The sequence below is a fragment of the Emydura macquarii genome, unplaced genomic scaffold, assembly GCF_026122565.2.
Source record: "Emydura macquarii macquarii isolate MOO-44397 ecotype Brisbane River unplaced genomic scaffold, CSIRO-AGI_Emac_v2 contig_587, whole genome shotgun sequence".
NCBI lineage: Eukaryota > Metazoa > Chordata > Testudines > Chelidae > Emydura > Emydura macquarii.
Genome location: NW_027130724.1, coordinates 5,787,919 through 5,807,139, shown reverse-complemented (window position 1 = coordinate 5,807,139; position 19,221 = coordinate 5,787,919). Strand labels below are relative to the sequence as shown.

Genomic DNA, 19,221 nt, shown 5'->3' with positions numbered 1-19,221 from the left:
TACCTTAAGCGACTCACCCAAGTGACTCACACAGAAATTCCATTCCCTAACTGCTGGATGCTGGAGAGACCATAAGTTCAATACAAATCCAGTCCAAGCTTATAGAATTCTCAATCATAAGACAGAGTGGGTAGCCATAAAAGGGAACTCTGTCAGCGGAGGAATGGATACATCATGTTTCATAAGGGCTACTGAGGATCAATTTGAGGGGGAGTGGTAAGGAAGTGAATTTATTTTATAGCTGATGGCTGTACAACTTCCCCAGCTGTTCATGCCTCCTGTATATCTGCACCCCACACTACTTCTATCAAATTCTCACACACCCCACACAATGTAAATAACTGCAATGAGCCCAGCCCAAATGGAAGGACTTAACACTGGAATGAGTCCTATTGGCTGGAAAAGATCCAAGTAGGTACAGACCTGTGTACGCCTGCAGATTTCTCTACCCAGCATAGACTGCCTGGCCCTTAGATGACCTGAAAGACGTTATAAATCAATACATGCCAACATCTGACAGCTATAAAGCGGGATATTTTGGAGGGTGGGGTAGGATGGGAACCCTTCCAAAAAAACCCGAACCCCCAACCCAAGGACATATCTCATATAAGCCTCTCAAAATACACTTGATTAGGAGAGTATCAGGGGGAAAAAGTAGAAAAGCGGTTACTGTCCTTTGGAATCCAGAGTTGACGTAGATGGCTCAGATTAGAAAATAAGCCTGAGCATCAGCATTTAGTGCTGGTTTGGAACTTTCCTAAGGTTTCTGGAGCTGTTCAGATCTGGGGTTTTGGTTTGGGCTAGTCTCTAATTCAGATTCACCATTCGCAAGTGTGTTAACATGAGAAACAGATACATACAGTCAAATTACCCTGGCTGTTTGTCCTTGCCTTGCTGGGTGGGTGCAGGACTAGTCTGCTTGGTCAATGAAAACATAAATCACTAAGTTGTAACTAGCCTGTATCAATTTCATGATTAGGAGGACGCTTGGATAAGTGCAAAGAGCACTTCCCTGTCTGGGTTTGAAAGGCCTCTGCATGGCACTTACCTGATCCCAGTGCTGGCAGGCAGGGGGATGGATTCTCCACCGTAGACATAAACAGGACACTCAACCGCTAGTATCTTTACTGAATGAATTTATTGGTTTTTGAACTAAAGTTGCTCACAGTTATTTAACAAGGGATACATTAGATTTTTTTGTCCATTTTAAACTGTTAAATAATGTCAGTTTGTGTCTGTGAGTGTATGTGTGCGCGCATGTGTGTCTTCAAAGTACAAAATAGGAAGGATAACAAGAGGTATTGCTTTCGTTTATTCTTATATCTTGTGTAAGTAATCCCCTTCCTGCTTGTACGCATGGGTTTTGCTGATATAGGTTTTCTTGTAAATTATTATTATTATTTTGTATCGAAATCCCAGCCTTTTGTAGAGGTACAATGTAACAGAAGCATCAAAATCTATACACAAGGGAAGAGAAAAGAGGGAAAAGAGGATGGAGGTGGTTGCAGGAGAGCCTGGAGGAGAAGCAGAGAGAGAGAGGGCAGAGGCAGGAAAGACAACGAAAGCAAAAGAGACTAATTTACAGCAATGTCATGCAATTAAAACTGCCCTCCCCCGTCTGCACCCTGGCCTCCCCCCTTCCCCAGCCATCACCCCCATGGCATCTGACATGCACACAGCAATACAATTTTAAGAATAGGAAAATAATAAATAAAAACAACCCAAAAATAAATAAAATAAATCTCTTCCATTGGGGTACAGGGAAAGGTCAAGGGTCAAAGGTCACCATCCCAATTGTGCCTTACTTTAAAAAAAAATCTTCAAACCTATGTACAAGTGAAAATGGTCAAGGGGGGGAATCAAAGTAAACAACAACAACAACAACAACAACAACAAAAAGAGAGAAACTGTCCAATGTTATAATTTAAAAAAAATAAAAATTCTTGTGGTACAACATACACCCATAGGAACCCAACGAACAGCAATTGAAGGTCATAAAATAATTGCACTCTAATGCTAACCCTACATTCTTAAAACCTCAGTAAAGAAGCATTTCTTATTGTGTTTTTGTCTTTGACGTGTACAACCTTGTTTGTTTTAACCTTTGAAGTTGGGCCAGAATAAGTTACACTTGGTCATGTAACTCCCGGAGGAAAAAGAAAGACCAGAACAAAACCAAAAAAAAAGTCAAGTTCGCAAGAGGAACATTTAAGGTTTTTGCATCTTTTTTTCCCCCTCTCCCCAAAATAAATAGAAATCAGTGTCGCCTCTACACAGTAATTAAACAAAACAGAAGATATATGTAACAGCTTAAAATTTTAAATATATATATGTATATATAAATAACCAAGACCTAATAACTTAAACACAAAAACCAGTCCTCACCCACCCGCTCCCACCCACCAGCCCCCTTTCAAAAAAAAAAAAAAAGTTTATAAAAATATCTTGCAGTAATTTTTAAAGTTTACAGTAGCTTTGTGATTAACTCGCCCATAGCACTGACTCCTCCTTGTCTCACTCAGATGAACTAAGTGCCAGTGGTATGCATATGCACACACGGCAAAAACCAAAATTATCCTCTTTTCTTCTTCCGTTTGTTAAAAAGCCCAATAAATCAAATAAATCAATAAATCAAACCCAGCAAATAAATAATAATACTGATATTGATGCATCACTAGCAACACGACATTTGCATCCAAATGCACGGTGTGGTGGAGGATCCAGCTGGTGGAAGAAGGTCCCAACATGGCGGTGTGGTAGGACGGAGTTGATGAGGGGAGGAAGGTGAAGAAGAAGGAGCAGCAGCAGCAGCGGCAACGGCAGTTGGTGGCAAGAGAGACTGTTCTCGGCTTCGTAGGCAGAATCCCATCCCTCCTCTTTTGCTGCCGTATGTTGCCTTTTCCCTAAGTTTTTAACGTTTGTTTGTTTCTGTGTTTGTTCATTCCCCCCACACCCAAAAAGTATCCCCTCCCCCTCCAGCAGGTCAAAAAGCAAAATGAGAAGAGTATAAAAAAACAAACACAATTAAAAAAAAAGAAAAAAGGAAAGGGTGGGGACAGGGGGAAAAAGAAGTTTGAGAAAATCCCACAGTGAAGCTCCCCAATATTATCTTGGTTCGATGCTTTGCTTTTACTCACTCCTTGGTGGTTTTGATTGAGAGTGCTCTCTGGTTTCATGGTAACATTTCCCCTTGTTTCTTTCCCCCCTCCCCCAGCCAGTTTGAGTTCACCTGCACAGATGAATGTTGTCAAGGGCAATGATGTCGCTCCAACAATTGCAACCTGCTTCCAGCCCAGACTGTGCAATCCCATTACTGAGCAGATCTCCCTCGTGGAGCACCAAAAAGAAAAAGAGAAAAAGTGTGTGTTGGGGAGGTGTTTGGGAGGAGGTGGGGGAGAAACCCATATCCTGGGGGATGTGGGGGAGGCTGGGAACCTCAAACAGAACTGGTCCTTGGACAGTCTACATCGGTTTCCTTCCGTCAACAAGTGTCCGCAGAGTACAGAAGGTGAAGCCATGGCTGACATGTTAACTTTTCGGGATAATTCCTGGTAGCAGAGCGGAAACAAGTGGTGTCATCAGAAACAGAGAGAGCATGAACAGAACAAGAAGCAAAAATAATAATAATTTTAAAAACCCAACAAAACATCAGGAGGGGAAAAATAAAAATCATAATAAAAATACAGGGAGATGAAAAAATAAAAAAAACAAAACAAAACCAAAAAGCCACAATCCAAGATCTGGCGAACTGGGTTTGTCATCTGTGCTACCTTTTCTTTCTTTTTTCTTTCTTTTGTATGTGTTTGTTTCTGAGATATATATTATATATCATATATAAATATATATATGTATATATATACAGTCATTCCTTCTTACAAAATGTGTCTATAGACAGTTTTGTACTGTTGTGGAAAGATATATACATCCTTCTAGTTTAGAGACTAGCTTGCTAAGGAATATTCTTTCATTCTTTCTTGCTTTTTGTTTTTTTTTAAGTTATTTAATTTTTTTAAAATGTATTTATTTAAGGTTGGTCTTGTAGGCCGACTGATGAGACCATCTTTGCTTTGTCTTTGCCAGCGGGGTACTTATTGTCTCCTCTAGACCCATAGTCATTAGCATCGGAATCGCTCCGCTTGCTGTTTGCGCTATGCTTGGTTGGCGTGCCGGGGGGATGGCTCACCTGCCCGTTCTTCTCGTCTGAAAAAAGTTGTTTAATTACGTCAAAGAAGTTACTCAATGGGCTGCCTGGGTACACAAAACAGATTAGACAAAAAAAAAAAAAAAAAAAACACACACACCAGAGAGAGAAAGAGAGAGAAAGAGAGAGAGAGAACAAACAAACAAATGAACAATGGGGTTTTTAACAAGAAGAACATGATGAGAGATCCAGAGCCACGTGCATGGGTGTGTGTGGAGGATGATGATGATGACTGGGAAGAGGAAGAGTGTTAGGATGGGACAGTTCTGGTAGTGAAGAGGCTGGGAACAAAATGTGCCAAGGGGGTGGCCTACTTGCATACCATGCAGTTGGTGTGGAGACCATACCTAGCAGGGGAACTCCATGGCTACTTAAGCCTGGCACACAATGCCATGTGGTGGAAACAACTATACTTTTTGTTTGGCGTTACTTGGCAGCTTTAAGTATGAGTAGAATGTAACCCTCAGGGGATGCAATTCCTGTGTTACTGCATTGATAAAAGCGGAGCATTAATGCATAACCAACTTTGCCTTACAGTCTTAGCAAGTTTAGTGTTTGCCTATGCCGCTTTCTGTTAGGATATGTACAGCACTATAGCTGTGTTGCTGAAGCATGTCTGGTGAAGACTCTCTATGCTGACCCATCGGCATAAAAAAAACCACCTCTACAAGCAGCATAAAGCTATGTCAGTGGGAGAAGGTCTCTCACCAACATAGTACTGTGCACACAAAGGCTTATATCGGTGTAATGCTTATGTTGCTCAGAGGGTGGAACATTCAGACATAGCCTCACACATTATGCTTTTCTTCCTTCCTTCCACCTTCAACCAGCCACTTAACCTGAAACACCTGTGTATTCCAGGGGAATACGAGCATTTGAAAAGTTAGTAGGGCTGGGATGCAAGGGAACAAACCTCAACTGGTATGTGTGATGTGTGCTGTGATCCTGCAAGGTTCTGAGCACTTTCAATCCTTATTGACAACAGCGGGAGTTGAGGATGCTCAGCAGATTGCAAGACCAGACTCCATGCACATGTGATTTCTGATATCTACCATGGTTGGGATTTAACCTGGTGGAATCACAAAGCAAGAACTAGTATTGGGTTGATATACCCTACACTCTACACTCTTTAAAACTCTGTTACAATGAGCTTCACTGTTATGGAGTTGGGAGCCAAAGGAATTGCAGGGTCATAGTCTAACAGAAAACAGCATTAGGAAACTTTGATGAATTTAGCCATGAGTTTAGGGCATAACAATGGTGCATACTGGGTACTGCGCATCTGTCAGAACACAGCCTTTCATGTCACTGCCAGGTGGAATATAATAGTTAGAACATATTGTGAGGGACAATTCAAGGTAGAATGGTCCCTTAAAATATGTGCTAACTACTTATGCTAAACAATCTGTTCCACCTTGATTTTGCTGTGATGCTGGGAGCTCCTTTCCCAGACCTGAAGAAGAATTCTGTGTGGCTCGAAAGCTTGTCTCTCTCACCAACAGAAGTTGGTCCAATAAAAGATATTACCTCACCCACCTGGTCTCTCTAATTTTTGGATTTCCTCTCTTTACAAGGCACAAATATTATGTAAGGGCCCTCTTTCACCTGCATAACTGTATGTCTGGTTTTATTTGGTAAATAGCATGTAACTCTATGGTAGTTACATGTATCAGCTGATTGCTTGGCTGTTATTATACATCCTCAGAGGTTCACAGGGCAGAAGTAATCAGGGTATTTATCTTGTATGGGTAGGGAATCACCATGTCAGTCTCTGCTACAGCATGGCAAATGTGATACAACTTAGCTAAGGGCTAGACCGTTTGTTTAGGCACAGCCCTGGGCTGGGGTGATGCATGAGCTGCACAAACCCAGTAGTAACCCCTGGAGACTGAGATTCAGAGACACCCCTGAGAGAGACAGTTTCAGGTGGGCGAGGGGAATTTCTTTGCTGTTGGCCTGTCTCAGCAACAAATTCTGACACCCCCCACATCAGTACAAATGCACTGTCCAGTGATCAGCAGAGGGAAGAGCCTTGGCTCTATCCATGTGCCCCCCACTTGCTCCAAGCATAGTGCGTGTACATGTGTATAACCTCACTGCTGTATGCCCTGATCCAAGGTCAGCTAAGCTCATGTCATGACAAGAAAGGGAGTTTCTAATTCTCTCTTATTCCCTTGTGTCAGCATATAGTCTGAGTCACAAGTGTGAGAGCTCAGTGAGGGTAGACACATCAGCCTGGGCCTATGGTCTCACTTTTCTCTGAAAAGCTAAGCAGGCTTTGGTCTGGTCATACATTCATGGGTGTCCACCAAAAAACCCCAAGTGCTGCAGGAAGTGGTGCTGATGGTTTGATAGGTGGTACACTTCCCTTGAACCCAGTACTGAACCACATACCCTGACATGGTGCTGAAGGTGCTTTCTTTCAAATAAAACTGAGGTTCTGATTGCTCTCTGTCATTAAAAATCCCATGGCACCTTTCTCAAAGGCAGGGGTTGTCAGCTCTATTGTCCTAACAAATTCAGCCTGGGTAATTACAGTGTGCCTATGTCAACTCACCCTGTAGTCCCAATGGATAAAGAATTCTTTACTTTCTGCTCTGCAGCATTGTTGTGTGCTGCTAATGGGCTGGTGCCTCCCAGCCCCAGAGATGGCTGTACTTCAGTTATGAGAAAGGCTGAGATTTTGTCAGGGTTATTTTTAGTAAAAGTCAGGGGCAAACACAAAAATCCATGGAAGCCCATGACTTGTCTGTGACTTTTACTAAAAATAATGTGGGGAAGTGGGGGGGTTGAGAGCCCTAACCCCAATATGGGAAGGGGAGGGTCCAGCAGTCGCTGCCAGCCCGGTCCCACCCAGCACTGGGGTTCTGAGCTCTCCTTATTGGCTGGGGCTCTGAGGTCCACTCCTACCCGTGGCTGCAGGCTGCAGGGTCTGCCAGCTGGGAGGCTGGAAGCTGCGGGGCCGCCCACTGCAGCTGAAGGTTGTGGGGTCCACGGGTGGCGGGTTCCCCCCGCGGCGGCTGCGTGCTGCGGAGGGGCCAGCCGCCCACAGTGGCTCGGGGCTCTGAGGTCCCTTGCTGCCCGCGGTGGCTGAGGACTCCAGGGTCGCTGCCACCTACAGCGGCTCGGAGCTGTGCGTCCCTGCCGCCTGCTCTGGCAGACAGCAGCGGAGTTGCAGCAGCCCATGGTGGTTCGGAGCACAGGAGTCCCCGCTACCCATGCTGCCCACAGTGGCTGGGCACTGCGGGGGCTGGCCACCCACCGCACCTTGGCACTCCGGTGTCCCCTCACTGCCCACAGCAGCTGGGGGCTATAGGGTTCCCCCACTATCCTCGGTGGCTGGAAACCGGGGGCCCATGCCATCCACCCCAGTGGACAGCAGCGGGATTCCTGCTGTGGCAGTGGCTCAGAGCCGCCAGGTCCCTACCACCACCGGGTCCCAGAGTCGGGGTGCCCCTGCCAGCAGCGGCTCAGAGCTGTGGGCCCCCGCAGAGGCTGGGAGCTGCCCCCCCCCCCACTGACAGCTTCAGCCCCACTGCCCCAGGGCACAAGGAGGAAGCTGAAGAGGATAATTTCATGGAGGTCTCTGGAAGCCACGAAATCTGTGACTTCTGCGACCTCCGTGACAGCCTTGCAGCCTTTGTTATGAGGGATCACTTCATACCAGAGGCCACCATTTAGCATAGTTACCAGGCAGCAGTGCTGGAGATAATGCAGTGTTTCTCCACACTTTTAATTCAATACAACTTCAGTATCTCAAATACTACTGGGGGCAAATTTTTTTAATGGCAATGACTATACAGTTTGTCAAGTGCTTTCTGCTCCTCTAATGAAAGGCGCTAGACAGGCATCAATTGCTATTACTATTGATAGTTTTTATGCAAGGAAAGAGGATATTCATAGTATTTGTGCCCTGTAAAACAGAGAAGTTATTCTCTCTTCAACCCCAGAATGACTGGCCAGCTGTAATTCCCCCTCTGCACGCTAATGGGCACTGTGAAATTCAAATAGCTGGCCTTTATAGGGTGAAGGATATGCCAGTCTCTTCCAGGGTAGCTCCTCTTCTGTGTCTCTCTATTGGCTTCTTTAAAAAAAGTGTTTAATTGAATGCAGGTGCTGGTTCTGTGCACTGACTACGTTGATGCCAAGTCCAAGCCATCATTAGCTGCTGGACAGATGTGACCTGCTAACTGACTCAGTCTTAGAGATGGGCCCAAATCAAAACCTCAGACTCCAATAGCAACACCTTCAGATTTGGGGGACATTTGAAATCTGGATCCCAATTTTGTGACTGAGATGGGACAAGCAATGAATTTCACACATGCACCCCGGTTTGGATTCTGAAATCTTCCCAGAGTTCAGGGGAGCTATAGGATGTTTCAGCTACAGGATTTATACTGAGGCTCAGTGAAGTTCTCTTAGCTAGATGGCTTGCGGCACATACTTTGTTCAGACTCTTCTCTACTTCTAGATGGTTACTTCCTTCCAGTGGGAAAAACATGTGGGCATGAGGGAGAGGCAAGCAGGGAACGCAACACTCAGCCTTGAATGCAGGACTGTGGACAGGGCAGGTTCTTATGTGGCTTTGGATCCTCGTCTTTATACGCAAATGGAGTCAGCAGACAGAAAGAATGGAAGAGAGCACTAAAAAAAATGCTGAGCAGGGAGGGAAGGAGAAAGAGGTATTTCTAGTTATTCAGCTGAGCAGTTTATTCAATAGGCTGAGAGGGAGGGAGGTGGGCAGAATAAGCAGAGTTCTACAGGGATCGGCAAGGTTTAAGTTCTTTGCATAGACAGGTACAGAAGACAAAAGTATAATTTGCAAGAATGGACCAATAAAACATTAGTACATTTATATGTAAATGCTTTGTATTTGGTGAGTCCTGATACAGGATTTTTAATCCTATCAGAATATGCAACTCCTCTTCATTCCCCCATCCCCATGCCCTACTGGCTCTCAAGTGTCTGGAGATTTACTGGGTCAACAGTATTTAATAGCCTACCTCCCCTTTGCGATATCACTACTGAATTCCTTATAATCAGCATTTTCAAGTTAAAATTTTAATGGGAAGTGAGAAATCCTTAGGGATATTCAGAGAGAGCTATTGAAAAAAAAAATAGGCCATTTCATTAACCCTTTCTTTCCTTTGCCTTATACAGTAGCCGAACTTGCAATTAAATAGTTTGTCTCTATCCTCTCTTGTCTTGTTGGCAACGAAAAACCGATCCCAGGGCCAGGCAATATGGACAACCACGGCATCTATGGCATCCATATTCTTTCCTGCTCGGACACCCACGAACTAATCTAGATAATGGTCTTGGATTGGGTAAACGGTCCCCACACTGATACTTGGCATGTTAAGAACATCAAGATGGTGAGTGCGGTCACTCCTCCTAATGCTGGTTGTTAACTGCCAGACCTGGTGGGTTTACACTGCCAGGAAAATTGGGCCTGAAAATGCAGCAGTTAGTGAACCATCAAGAGTATGTGTAGAAGTATCCTGCTATTAGTACCTGGTGCAAGCTGTGGGATACATCACAACAGCCAATCCAGCTCAGGACCTCAAAGAGTTAATGTAATATTTCTGAATGAGGGATAATGTCCAATGACTGGGACCTTCTTTAATCCTGAGTACAAACCCTGGTGAATGCAGTACAAACACCGGAGGAGGGGCAGTAAGGGTGGTAAAGGGCAAGAGGGATCATAGCAACGTGGAGATTAGGTTTATGTTAATTAGAAAGAGGAGATTGAGCAGTGACATGATTGGGGCATGTGCATTTCTGAGCTGGATGGCAGGGGTGGATGTTGCAGAACTGCTGGAGAGGGAAAAAGGCTTGAAAACAAGGACTGAAGCTATGGAGAGGCTAGGCCCTGGGGGAGTGAAAGAGAAATATCTTTATGCAGAGGGTAATTCATGTGTGGCATAGACTCTGCCCGACACTGCAAGAGAAGCTGCACCTGTGAATGGATTGAGTACAGCTGTCACTAAGAGAAAGGAACTGCAGACAGACACCAGACCAAGGAGATGAAGGGATGGATCCTGTTCTGGTGAACTGCACAGACTCCCTCAGTACCCAATATTTCATTTGCCATTGCTAAGAAATCTGCCTGACATGGATTTAGCACCAATGGTGTCATAGGCACCCTGGGCAAAGCCGATGTGCTTCACGTATTTATACTAAGAGAGAGAAGAAGAAAAGCAGGTGGTTACATCAGGAACAATGTGTCTGCTTTGACCTCATAAAGAACCTCAGCTTCCTCTGCAGGAAATATCAGAAACAAAAAGGAGGTGAGAGCAGCACCAGGAAAAGTTTGGAAGCTGCTATTGCTGCTACAAGCTTGTTATTTCATAAAACTCTAAGAGAGATGAGGAATCAGTCTTGCATCTAGTGAAGCAAATGGCTAATTCCACTGAATTCTATGGAAACTTGTCTTTTGAAGCCATCTCTTTCAAATGCATGTGTTTTTAATCAACTCATCCTTGTAGTATGTGAGCACAAACAAAATTACATAAAGCAAATAGTCAGTCAGTAAGACTATCCTCTGTGCTTCCCTCAGGTAAAACTTGAGAGGATTTTGGTTCCCCACATGGTTAGCTCGGTTGTTCCAGGAAAGCTAGTGGGAAGAGACTTACATTTCAGTGGGAAGGCAGTAAGAGCCATTGTTAACCTGACCTCCTGTGTTCTTCTTGACTTCCCTTGCTGTATGTTCTCTCTTTGATTCACATCCTTTCAGACTACTTCCTGTGTGCCTCAAACTACTTCCTCTGCTGCCAATGGTTTTTTTGGGTACCTCAGTGGCAGCTATGGTTTCAGTGATCCATGTGGCAAAAATCCAACTCCCAGCACAAAAAGCATTAAGGCTCTCTCCGATGTGTGGTAACCCATTTCTCTTTAAAATAAGGTCTTCTGTTCTGCTAAGCTCAAACTCTCTTTATTCAGATGAGAGTTACTTTTTGTTTGCTTGTTTTGTGTTGGCAGACTTCCTGCCTTTCAAACCATATGATCCAAATCTATAGGACCTGCTCCAAGAGGATATGCAGTGAGAAGTCTGAATTCCTGGCATCACATAGAAGAGAGAGTTAAGAGTGAGTTGTTCCTCCGCTCACAAATATTATTATTTTTATTATGTTAGCACCTAGGGGCCCCAGTCAGGGATTAAAGTCCCATTGTGGTAAGAAGCTACATAACAAAGAGACAGTCCCTGCCCCAAAGAGCTCACAATTTAATAAAGCAAGACATCAGTATTTGCTCTCAGCTGTTTAGATGTCTGAGGCCTCCTCTATGGTAGAGGTGGATGGCAGAGGAACCTGCCTCTATCTTTTCTGTCTTGGTAGAGGTCGACATGTAAGAATCAGTAGCAATTATTACCACTTTCCCCTTGGTCTATTTTATTCCACTTGGATCAACAAGTGAATGGGGAAGAGGCTTAAGGCTGTCACCTTTCTGAATATGTAGCAAATACAATGTTAGAGAAGGTACATGGTTGCCTGGTTGTTAGATTTTTAGATGGTGTCAGTGGCAGTCAGAGCCATTCCCTTTTTATTACTGCCATGACAAATCATATATTGGGGCAGCTTTCTTTATTTCATTTCAATTTAGCACCAGTGAAAGGAACTAGCCGATTTGGTCCCCAGGTGGTAGGCAGATCCCCAGCAAATGGAGCTGGATTGACAGGCCAGAAGACTGTTGTCTACTTTTCTACAGAAGCGCTGCAACTTTTCCAACAATATGCCTGGCCTGGAACTGGAAGGACTACTTCTAGAGGGGAAGTAGTTTAGTTTAGTTTAGTTTCTATGGCTCATTCGGTCCTTAGCCTCTGCTGATGAAAGTGCCAATTGAAGACAGCTTCTGCAGACTGGACACCTATCTGCTAGGGACTGCACTGAGACCACCACATGCTATTTGTGTAGGTCTCCAAACCACCATCTGATGGTGCTGACAAAGTCACTATCAACCTGGGCAGGATTTGAACCAGCAAACTAGAAGTTAAATGCTCCACAGTCCAGTCTCCTAAATCATACAGTTTATAGTGCAAGAGTGAAATTCACAATTTGCAACTGGTCATATGTATTTGAATGGCAATTTCTACCTCTCTCTTTCACATACACACAGAAGCTGAATCCTGAATAACTGAAATCCTGCTCAGCCTCCCTTGAGTCAGGCAATACAACTGTAACCAGGAATCTTTTTGGAGCTGGGGTGGTGGATGTCACACAATGGAAGGTTGAGGGGTCACATATACTGGGGCTCTCTTACATCTTTCTTTTCTGCTACCATTTCAGGAACGTTTTGTACTCCAGAGGCATGCATTTATCATTGAAAACAAAAATCACTACTGGGAACAGACACTGGCCACAACACTAGCACCTAGGGTGACCAGATGACACAAGTGAAAAATTAGAACAGAATGGGGGGTAAAATATGGTTACTTACCTTCATAACTGTTGTTCTTCAAGATGTGTTGCTCATGTCCATTCCATTCTAGGTGTATGAGCATCCACGAGGACTGTTACCGGAATTTTTTTCCCTTAGTAGTACCTGTAGGGCAGGCTCTGGAGCCTTCTGGAGCCCCGCACTCATGCTGCAGTATATGAGGCACTGCTGGCCCTGCACCTTCTCAGTTCCATCTTGCCATCCACTCCAACAGCGGGGAATGGAGGATGGGTCATGGAATGGACATGAGCAACACATCTAGAAGAACAACAGTTCTGAAGGTTAGTAACCATCTTTTCTTCTTCAAGTGTTTGCTCATGTTGATTCCATTCTAGGTCATTCACCAGCAGTCCCGTTGGAGGAGGGCTCGGAGTTCACAGATGTGCCATCTGCAGCACTGCTCTTCCGAAACTTATGTTATCCTAAGCCTGCTGAATGATGGCATACTAGGACGTAAAGGTATGGAGTACTGTGTCCAGTTTTGGGCCCCCCACTACAGGAAGGATGTGGACAAATTGGAGAGAGTCCAGCGGAGGGCAACAAAAATGATTAGGGGGCTGGAGCACATGACTTATAAGGAGAGGCTGAAGGAACTACGCTCGTTTAGTCTGCAGAAGAGAAAAACAAGGGGGGATTTGATAGCAGCCTTTAACTACCTGAAGGGGGAGTTCCAAGGAGGATGGAACTAGGCTGTTCTCAGTGGTGGCACATGACAGAACTAGGAGCAATGATCTCAAGTTGCAGTGGAGGAGGTCTATTAGGAAAACCTTTTTTACTAGGAAGGTGGTGAAGCACTGAAATGAAGGTGTTACCTAGGGAGGTAGTGGAATCTCCATCCTTACAGGTTTTTAAGGTGCAGCTTGACAAAACCCTGGCTGGGATGATTTAGTTGGGGTTGGTCCTGCTTTGAGCAGGAGGTTGGACTAGATGACCCCCTGAGGTCCCTTCCAAACCTAATCTTCTATGATTCTTCTATGATTCTATGGACCGAGGAGCAGATGGCACCCTTATAAATGTCTTGTATTAGTACCTGTGCCAGGAAGGCCACCACCAAGGCTTGCGCTCTGGTGGAATGGGCCTTGACACTCTGATGGAGGTAAGTTTGCCTGCTCATAACAGAGCCTAATGCAGGAAAATATCCATGAGGATATCCTTTGAGAGGAAACAGGTATCCCCTTCATCCTCTCTGTCACTGCAACAAAGAGTTGTGTGTCCTACGAAAGGGTTTCATCCTTTCAGTATAGAAATCCAATGACCGCCTAACATTGAGGGTCTGCCATTTATGTTCCTCATTGGAATTGTGTGGTTTAGGGTAGAACACCGGCAGGAACATGTCTTTGTTGTTGTGGAAATGTGATACTACTTTGGGCAGAAAAGCCAGATGTGGATCTCATCCTTATAGAAAACCATGTACGGCAATCCTGAGGTTAGCGCTCTTAACTCAGAAACTTTGCGTGGCGAAGTGATCGCTACCAGGAAGGCCACTTTCTAGGAGAGGAGCAATAAGGGACAAGTCGCCAGAAGTTCGAAGTGGGGACCCGTAAGCCTTACTAGGACTAAGTTCAGGTTCCAAGGAGGCAGTGGGTACTTGATCTGGGGGTAAAGCCTCTCTAGACCTTTAAGAAATCTGGTCATTGTGTGATGGGAAAACACTGACCTTCCTTGGATCGGAGAGTGAAAGGCTGGCTGCCAAGTGGACCTTTATTGATGCAATCACTAACCTTTGCCTTTTAAGATGTAGTAAGTAATCCAAAATTGATTGTATCAAGGCCTGGAGAGGTTGGATGCCCTGGTTTAATTCCCAACAGGAAAATCTTTTCCATTTGGCCAGACAGGATGCTCTCGTAGAGGGTTTCCTGCTGCCCATCAAGACCTGCTGTACCTGAGATGAACATGCCAATTTGTCTGTGTTCAACCACTCACCCTCCATGCCATTAGGTGTAGGGATCCCAGGTCCAGATGCAGGAGTTGGCTGTCTTTCTGTGACAACAGGTCCGGCCAACACGGAGTGCCAGTGGGGAGGCATGGGGGGGGGGGGGGTGGGGAGGGCAGTGGAAAGTTCCAGCAGTGTGCTGAACCACTGTTGTCTCGGCCACATGGGAGCTACTAGGATTACTTCTGCCTTGTCCCTATTGATCTTTAGCAGAACCCTGTGGATCAGAGGTGTTGGTGGGAAGGTGTACATGAGTGCCCCTGCCCATAAGAGGAAAAAGGCATCTGAAAGTGATCCTTCATTTGGCCTGTGGAGCTAGCAAAACAGCTGCATTTCTTGTTCAGACTGGATGTGAAGAGGTCCATTTGGGGAGTCTCTCACCTCTGGAAGATCATACTGGCCACCCGGGGATGGAGTGACCACGCGTAGCGAGGTAAGAACGATCTGCTAAGCCGATCCGCCATGGCGTTCTTGGCCCCTGGCAGGTGGGACGCCATGATATGGAAGTTGTTATGGATGGTGAGGTCCCACAGGTGCATAGCTTTTCGACACAGGTCTGACAAGCGGGACCCTCCCTGCTTATTGATGTAAAACATCCCGCTGGTGTTGTCCATCAGAACTTGGACTATTCTGCCATGAACAAAGGGAAGGAATACCCGGCAGCCTAGGCATATTGCCTTGAGCTCCTTGATATTTATATGCAGGCTGCGGTCCACTTCCAGGTCCTTTGTGTGCTGAGGTTTCTGCTGATATGAGTGCCTCATCCCAGGTCCAAGGCATCAGACATCAACATAACTGAGGGAATTAGGCCCTTGAAGGGCATGCCTTGCATCACCAAGTACGAGTCAGCCCACCATCTGAGGGATGATAGTACGTGCAGAGGCACTGTGACCACTCGGTTCAACCTGTGTCTGCTCGGGGAGTATACCGAGGTCAGCCACAATTGCAACAGTCTGAGTCTTAGGCGGGCATGCCGTACCACATACGTGCACACTGCCAGGTGGCGTAGTAGTTGCAGGCAAGCACAGGGCATTGTAAGGGGACAAGCACAGATGTTCCTGATGAGGCTGGACATGGTTTGGAAATGAGGCTCCAGCAGGAAGGTTCTGGCTTGAGTGGAGTCGAGGACTGCTCCCATGAACTCTATCTGTTGAACTGGTAAGAAAACCGACTTCTGATAATTTATTAATAAACCCAAATGATGACAGGTGGACCTGATAAGATGTATGCTGTGGTGTACCTGGGCCTGGGACTTTCCTTTTCCTCATCCAGGTAGGGGCAAATCTGAACTCCCTGTTGTCTTAGGTATGCGGCCACTACTGCCATGCACTTTGTAAATACTCTCAGGGTGGACGAAAGGCTGAAGGGAAGCACCGTAAATTGGTAGTGTGCATGGCCCACCATGAACCTGAAGAATCTTCTGTGACTGGGAAAGATTGAGATGTGGAAGTATACGTCTTTTAGGTCAAGGACAGCATACCAATCTCCCAGATCCAGTGGGGGGATAATAGAAACCAGAGAGACCATGCGAAACTTCAGTCTCTTGAGATACTTGTTGAGACGTCATAGGTCTAGAATAGGTCTGAGGCCCCCTTTTGGTTTGGGAATAAGGAAGTAGTGGGAATAGAATCCCTCCCCTCGCATGTCTCGAGGAACTTCCTCCAGAGGTCAAATCCTCAGAAGGGTCTCCACCTCCTGGACAAGGAGTTGTTTATGAGAGGGATCCCTGAAGAGGGATGGGGTAGAGGGTTGGTGGGGAGGAGGCGAAGAAAACTACAGCCCTCCGAGATGACCTTGAGGACCATCAGTCTGACATAATATGGGCCCATTCTGGGGAAAAGGGGGAGAGGTGGTTCAGGAAAACATGAAAATGTGGATCCTGGGATGAGACTGGGGTGCCATCCTCGGGCGTACCCTCAAAATGGCTGTTGTTGGCCGCTGGGGTGCCGTGAGGGTCCTGGCTGAGAAGAGGAAGAGGTTAAGGCAGGGCATTGGCATTTGAAACCCCTATCCCTATCTCTCCTCCTGTAGGAAGAGAAGCGCGGGGCTTGAAACCTAGGCTGCTGTTGCAGTGGGCGGAAATGCTTCCTCATGGCCTGAGGTGCATAAAGACCCAACGAGCGTAATGTGGCCCTTGAATCTTTCAATCCATGGAGCCTAGCATCTATCTGGTGTGAGAAGAGTGCACAGCCATCAAAGGGGAGATCTTGGATGGACTGCTGCATGTCCTGGAACAGTCCAGAAGATTGCAGCCACAAACATCTGTGAATGGACACCGCTGAGGCCATCGATCTTGCTGCCGAATCTGTTGTGTCCAGCACTGCCTGCAATGCTGCTCTAGACACCCACCGTCTTGCCCTCCTCCCAGATGGCGGGAAAGTCCTGGGAGTGCTCCTGTGGAAGTGCCTCCAAGAACCTTGACAGTGAGCTCCAGAGATTGAAATTATATCTGCCCAGTGGCACCTGCTGATTGGCAATTCTAAATTGAAAGCTGGCTGTGGAATAAATTTTGCAGCCAAACAAGTCCAGCTTCTTAGAGTCTTTATTTTTCAGGGTGGAACTTGGCTGGCCTGCTGTCCCTTTCACTGGTTGCCGCAACCACAAGGGACCTCAGAGGTGGGTGGGTGAAGAGGTACTCGAACCCCTTGGCCGGGACGTAATATTTCTTTTCAGATGGCAGCAAAGATGGTGTCTGCCACAGGGTCTTGACCACCTTGAGCATCCCCTCATGTACGGGCAGAGCGACCTGGGCCAGTGCCGCAGCTGCCAATACGTCGAAGAGGGTGTCTGATGAGTCCTTGAGCTCCTCCGCCTTGATGCCCAAGTTGGAAGCCACCCTCTTGAGCAGCTCCTGGTGAGCTCTGAAGTAATCCAGCGGGACGAAGGGCTCTGTGCTGGTGACTGCCTCATCCAGAGATCATGATGAGGACAGTAGAACTGGTGGAGGGGGTAACACTTCCTCCTATGCTTGGGCTGATGTGGGCTCTCAAGGGTCGATGCTGTGATCCGATGCCAAGTCGAGTCTCCTCCTGGGCCACCGGTACCGCAAAGAACTTCCCTGAGGAGCAGTACAACTGAGTGCCCAGTGCCATGGGGAAAGCCCACGGATTCCAATAAGGCCATTGGATAGGCCATTGCCCCTGTGGCCAGCCTGATGGAGGGATGCCTGTCTCAGCCTTCTGTTGCCGGCTATGATCGGATTGGTGGTAGCCCCCTTCAGAGTCTGAGGAGTCAGATTCTCTCTGTGGGGACCATGGAGGAGCTGTCAGTGCCTCCATGCAGCTACAATGCAGTATTGGGGAAAGGTGTCACAGGGATAGGGAACTGCGTCTCGATTCCCAGGAGTAATGGTGCCCTGAGGAGTGTCAATGTGGTGCCAGGGATCGGGACGCCGAGGATTGGTGCCGGGCATCCCAGGTCCGGTGCCGCAGTGTTAAGGAATGGTGCTGAGATGATGGCCAGGTTGACAGGGACCAGTACCAGGATATCAAAGACCAGTGCTGCAGAGAATGTGATCTTTGCCGCTCAGATAGGGGCGAGCGTCTCGCCACAGGAGACCATGAGAGCAATCTCGGTGACCAGTGCTATGAGGATGGAGATCTCCTCCTCACTGGTGAACGTGGTCCTGGAGATGTCGAGCGGGTTGAGTGCTGCGGGGGCCCATCGCCAGTTTCCCCCTTGACAGCATAGCTTTCCCTCTCTCCAACGTTGGAGGCAGTCTCAGGGTTGGAGGTACTGGTAGGTAGGGCCATTAGATCTCAGGCCACCTGAAATACTCTGGGGTTGATGGGATGGTCAATTGGCAGGGCCCCCTTACACTTGCAGGAGTTGGGGGTGGCTCCCTTGAGGGGTGTGTGCCCTAGGCAGAGACCCTTGACTCTTGTGTCCTGATTCGGGTAGCTGGCCTGGCAAGGGTCCTGCACCCTGCACCCCCTTCTTCAGTACCGGGGACCAACCTCTCTCAGCGCGCTTTCTTCTTCCTCTTCCTTGGGGATGGGGAAGAGGAGTAATGCCATGAAGAGCTCCGTGCCAGTGGAGCGCTGTGCACCAAGGCTGCCGTGCTCGGTACCGGTTCGGCACAGGATGGTTCGGAGGCCGGTCTAAGTGCCACCTCCATAAGTAGGGCCTTCAGACAGATCTCTATATTTTTTCATTCATGGCTTAAAGCCCTTACAAATCTTACACCTGTCCTTCCTGTGTTCTTCCCCCAGACACTTCAGGCAGCTGTCATGGGGATCGCTGAGCAGGAAGGGCTTGTTGCAGGTCACACTAGGTTTAAACCCCAGAGAACGGGGCATGCCCTGCAGCGAAGTGAATCCTTAACTGGACCTACTGACACTAATTATATACAAACTATAACTATATACAAGAAAACTTAAAACTAAATGACTGCTATCTAATCATTTGTGATGCAAGCGAGAGATGGGTTCCAGCAACAGTGGAAAGAAGGAACTGAGCGGCAGCTGGGCTGGCAGCACCTTATGTACTGTGGCATGAGCATGGGGCTCCAGAGTGCACCAGAGCTGACCCTGTGGGTACTGTTAAGGGGAAAGAATTCCAATAACTGTGCTCGTGGGCATGCACACACCTAGAATGGAATCGACATGAGCAAGCACTCAAAGAAGTATAAGTGCTTATGTAAGACAAAGCC

At 46.8% G+C, this 19,221-nt stretch overlaps 1 protein-coding gene across 1 annotated transcript in view; it reads right to left on the bottom strand.

The window, feature by feature from the left end:
• Positions 1–3,958: 3,958 nt before the first annotated feature.
• Positions 3,959–19,221, bottom strand: part of BRSK2 (BR serine/threonine kinase 2) — a 390,934-nt gene continuing 375,671 nt past the window's right edge. The window contains exon 21 of the mRNA XM_067540389.1: positions 3,959–4,248. Within this exon, the coding sequence (XP_067396490.1) occupies positions 4,025–4,248 (224 nt within the window). The 3' untranslated portion in view covers positions 3,959–4,024. The remainder of the gene's footprint in view (positions 4,249–19,221) is intronic.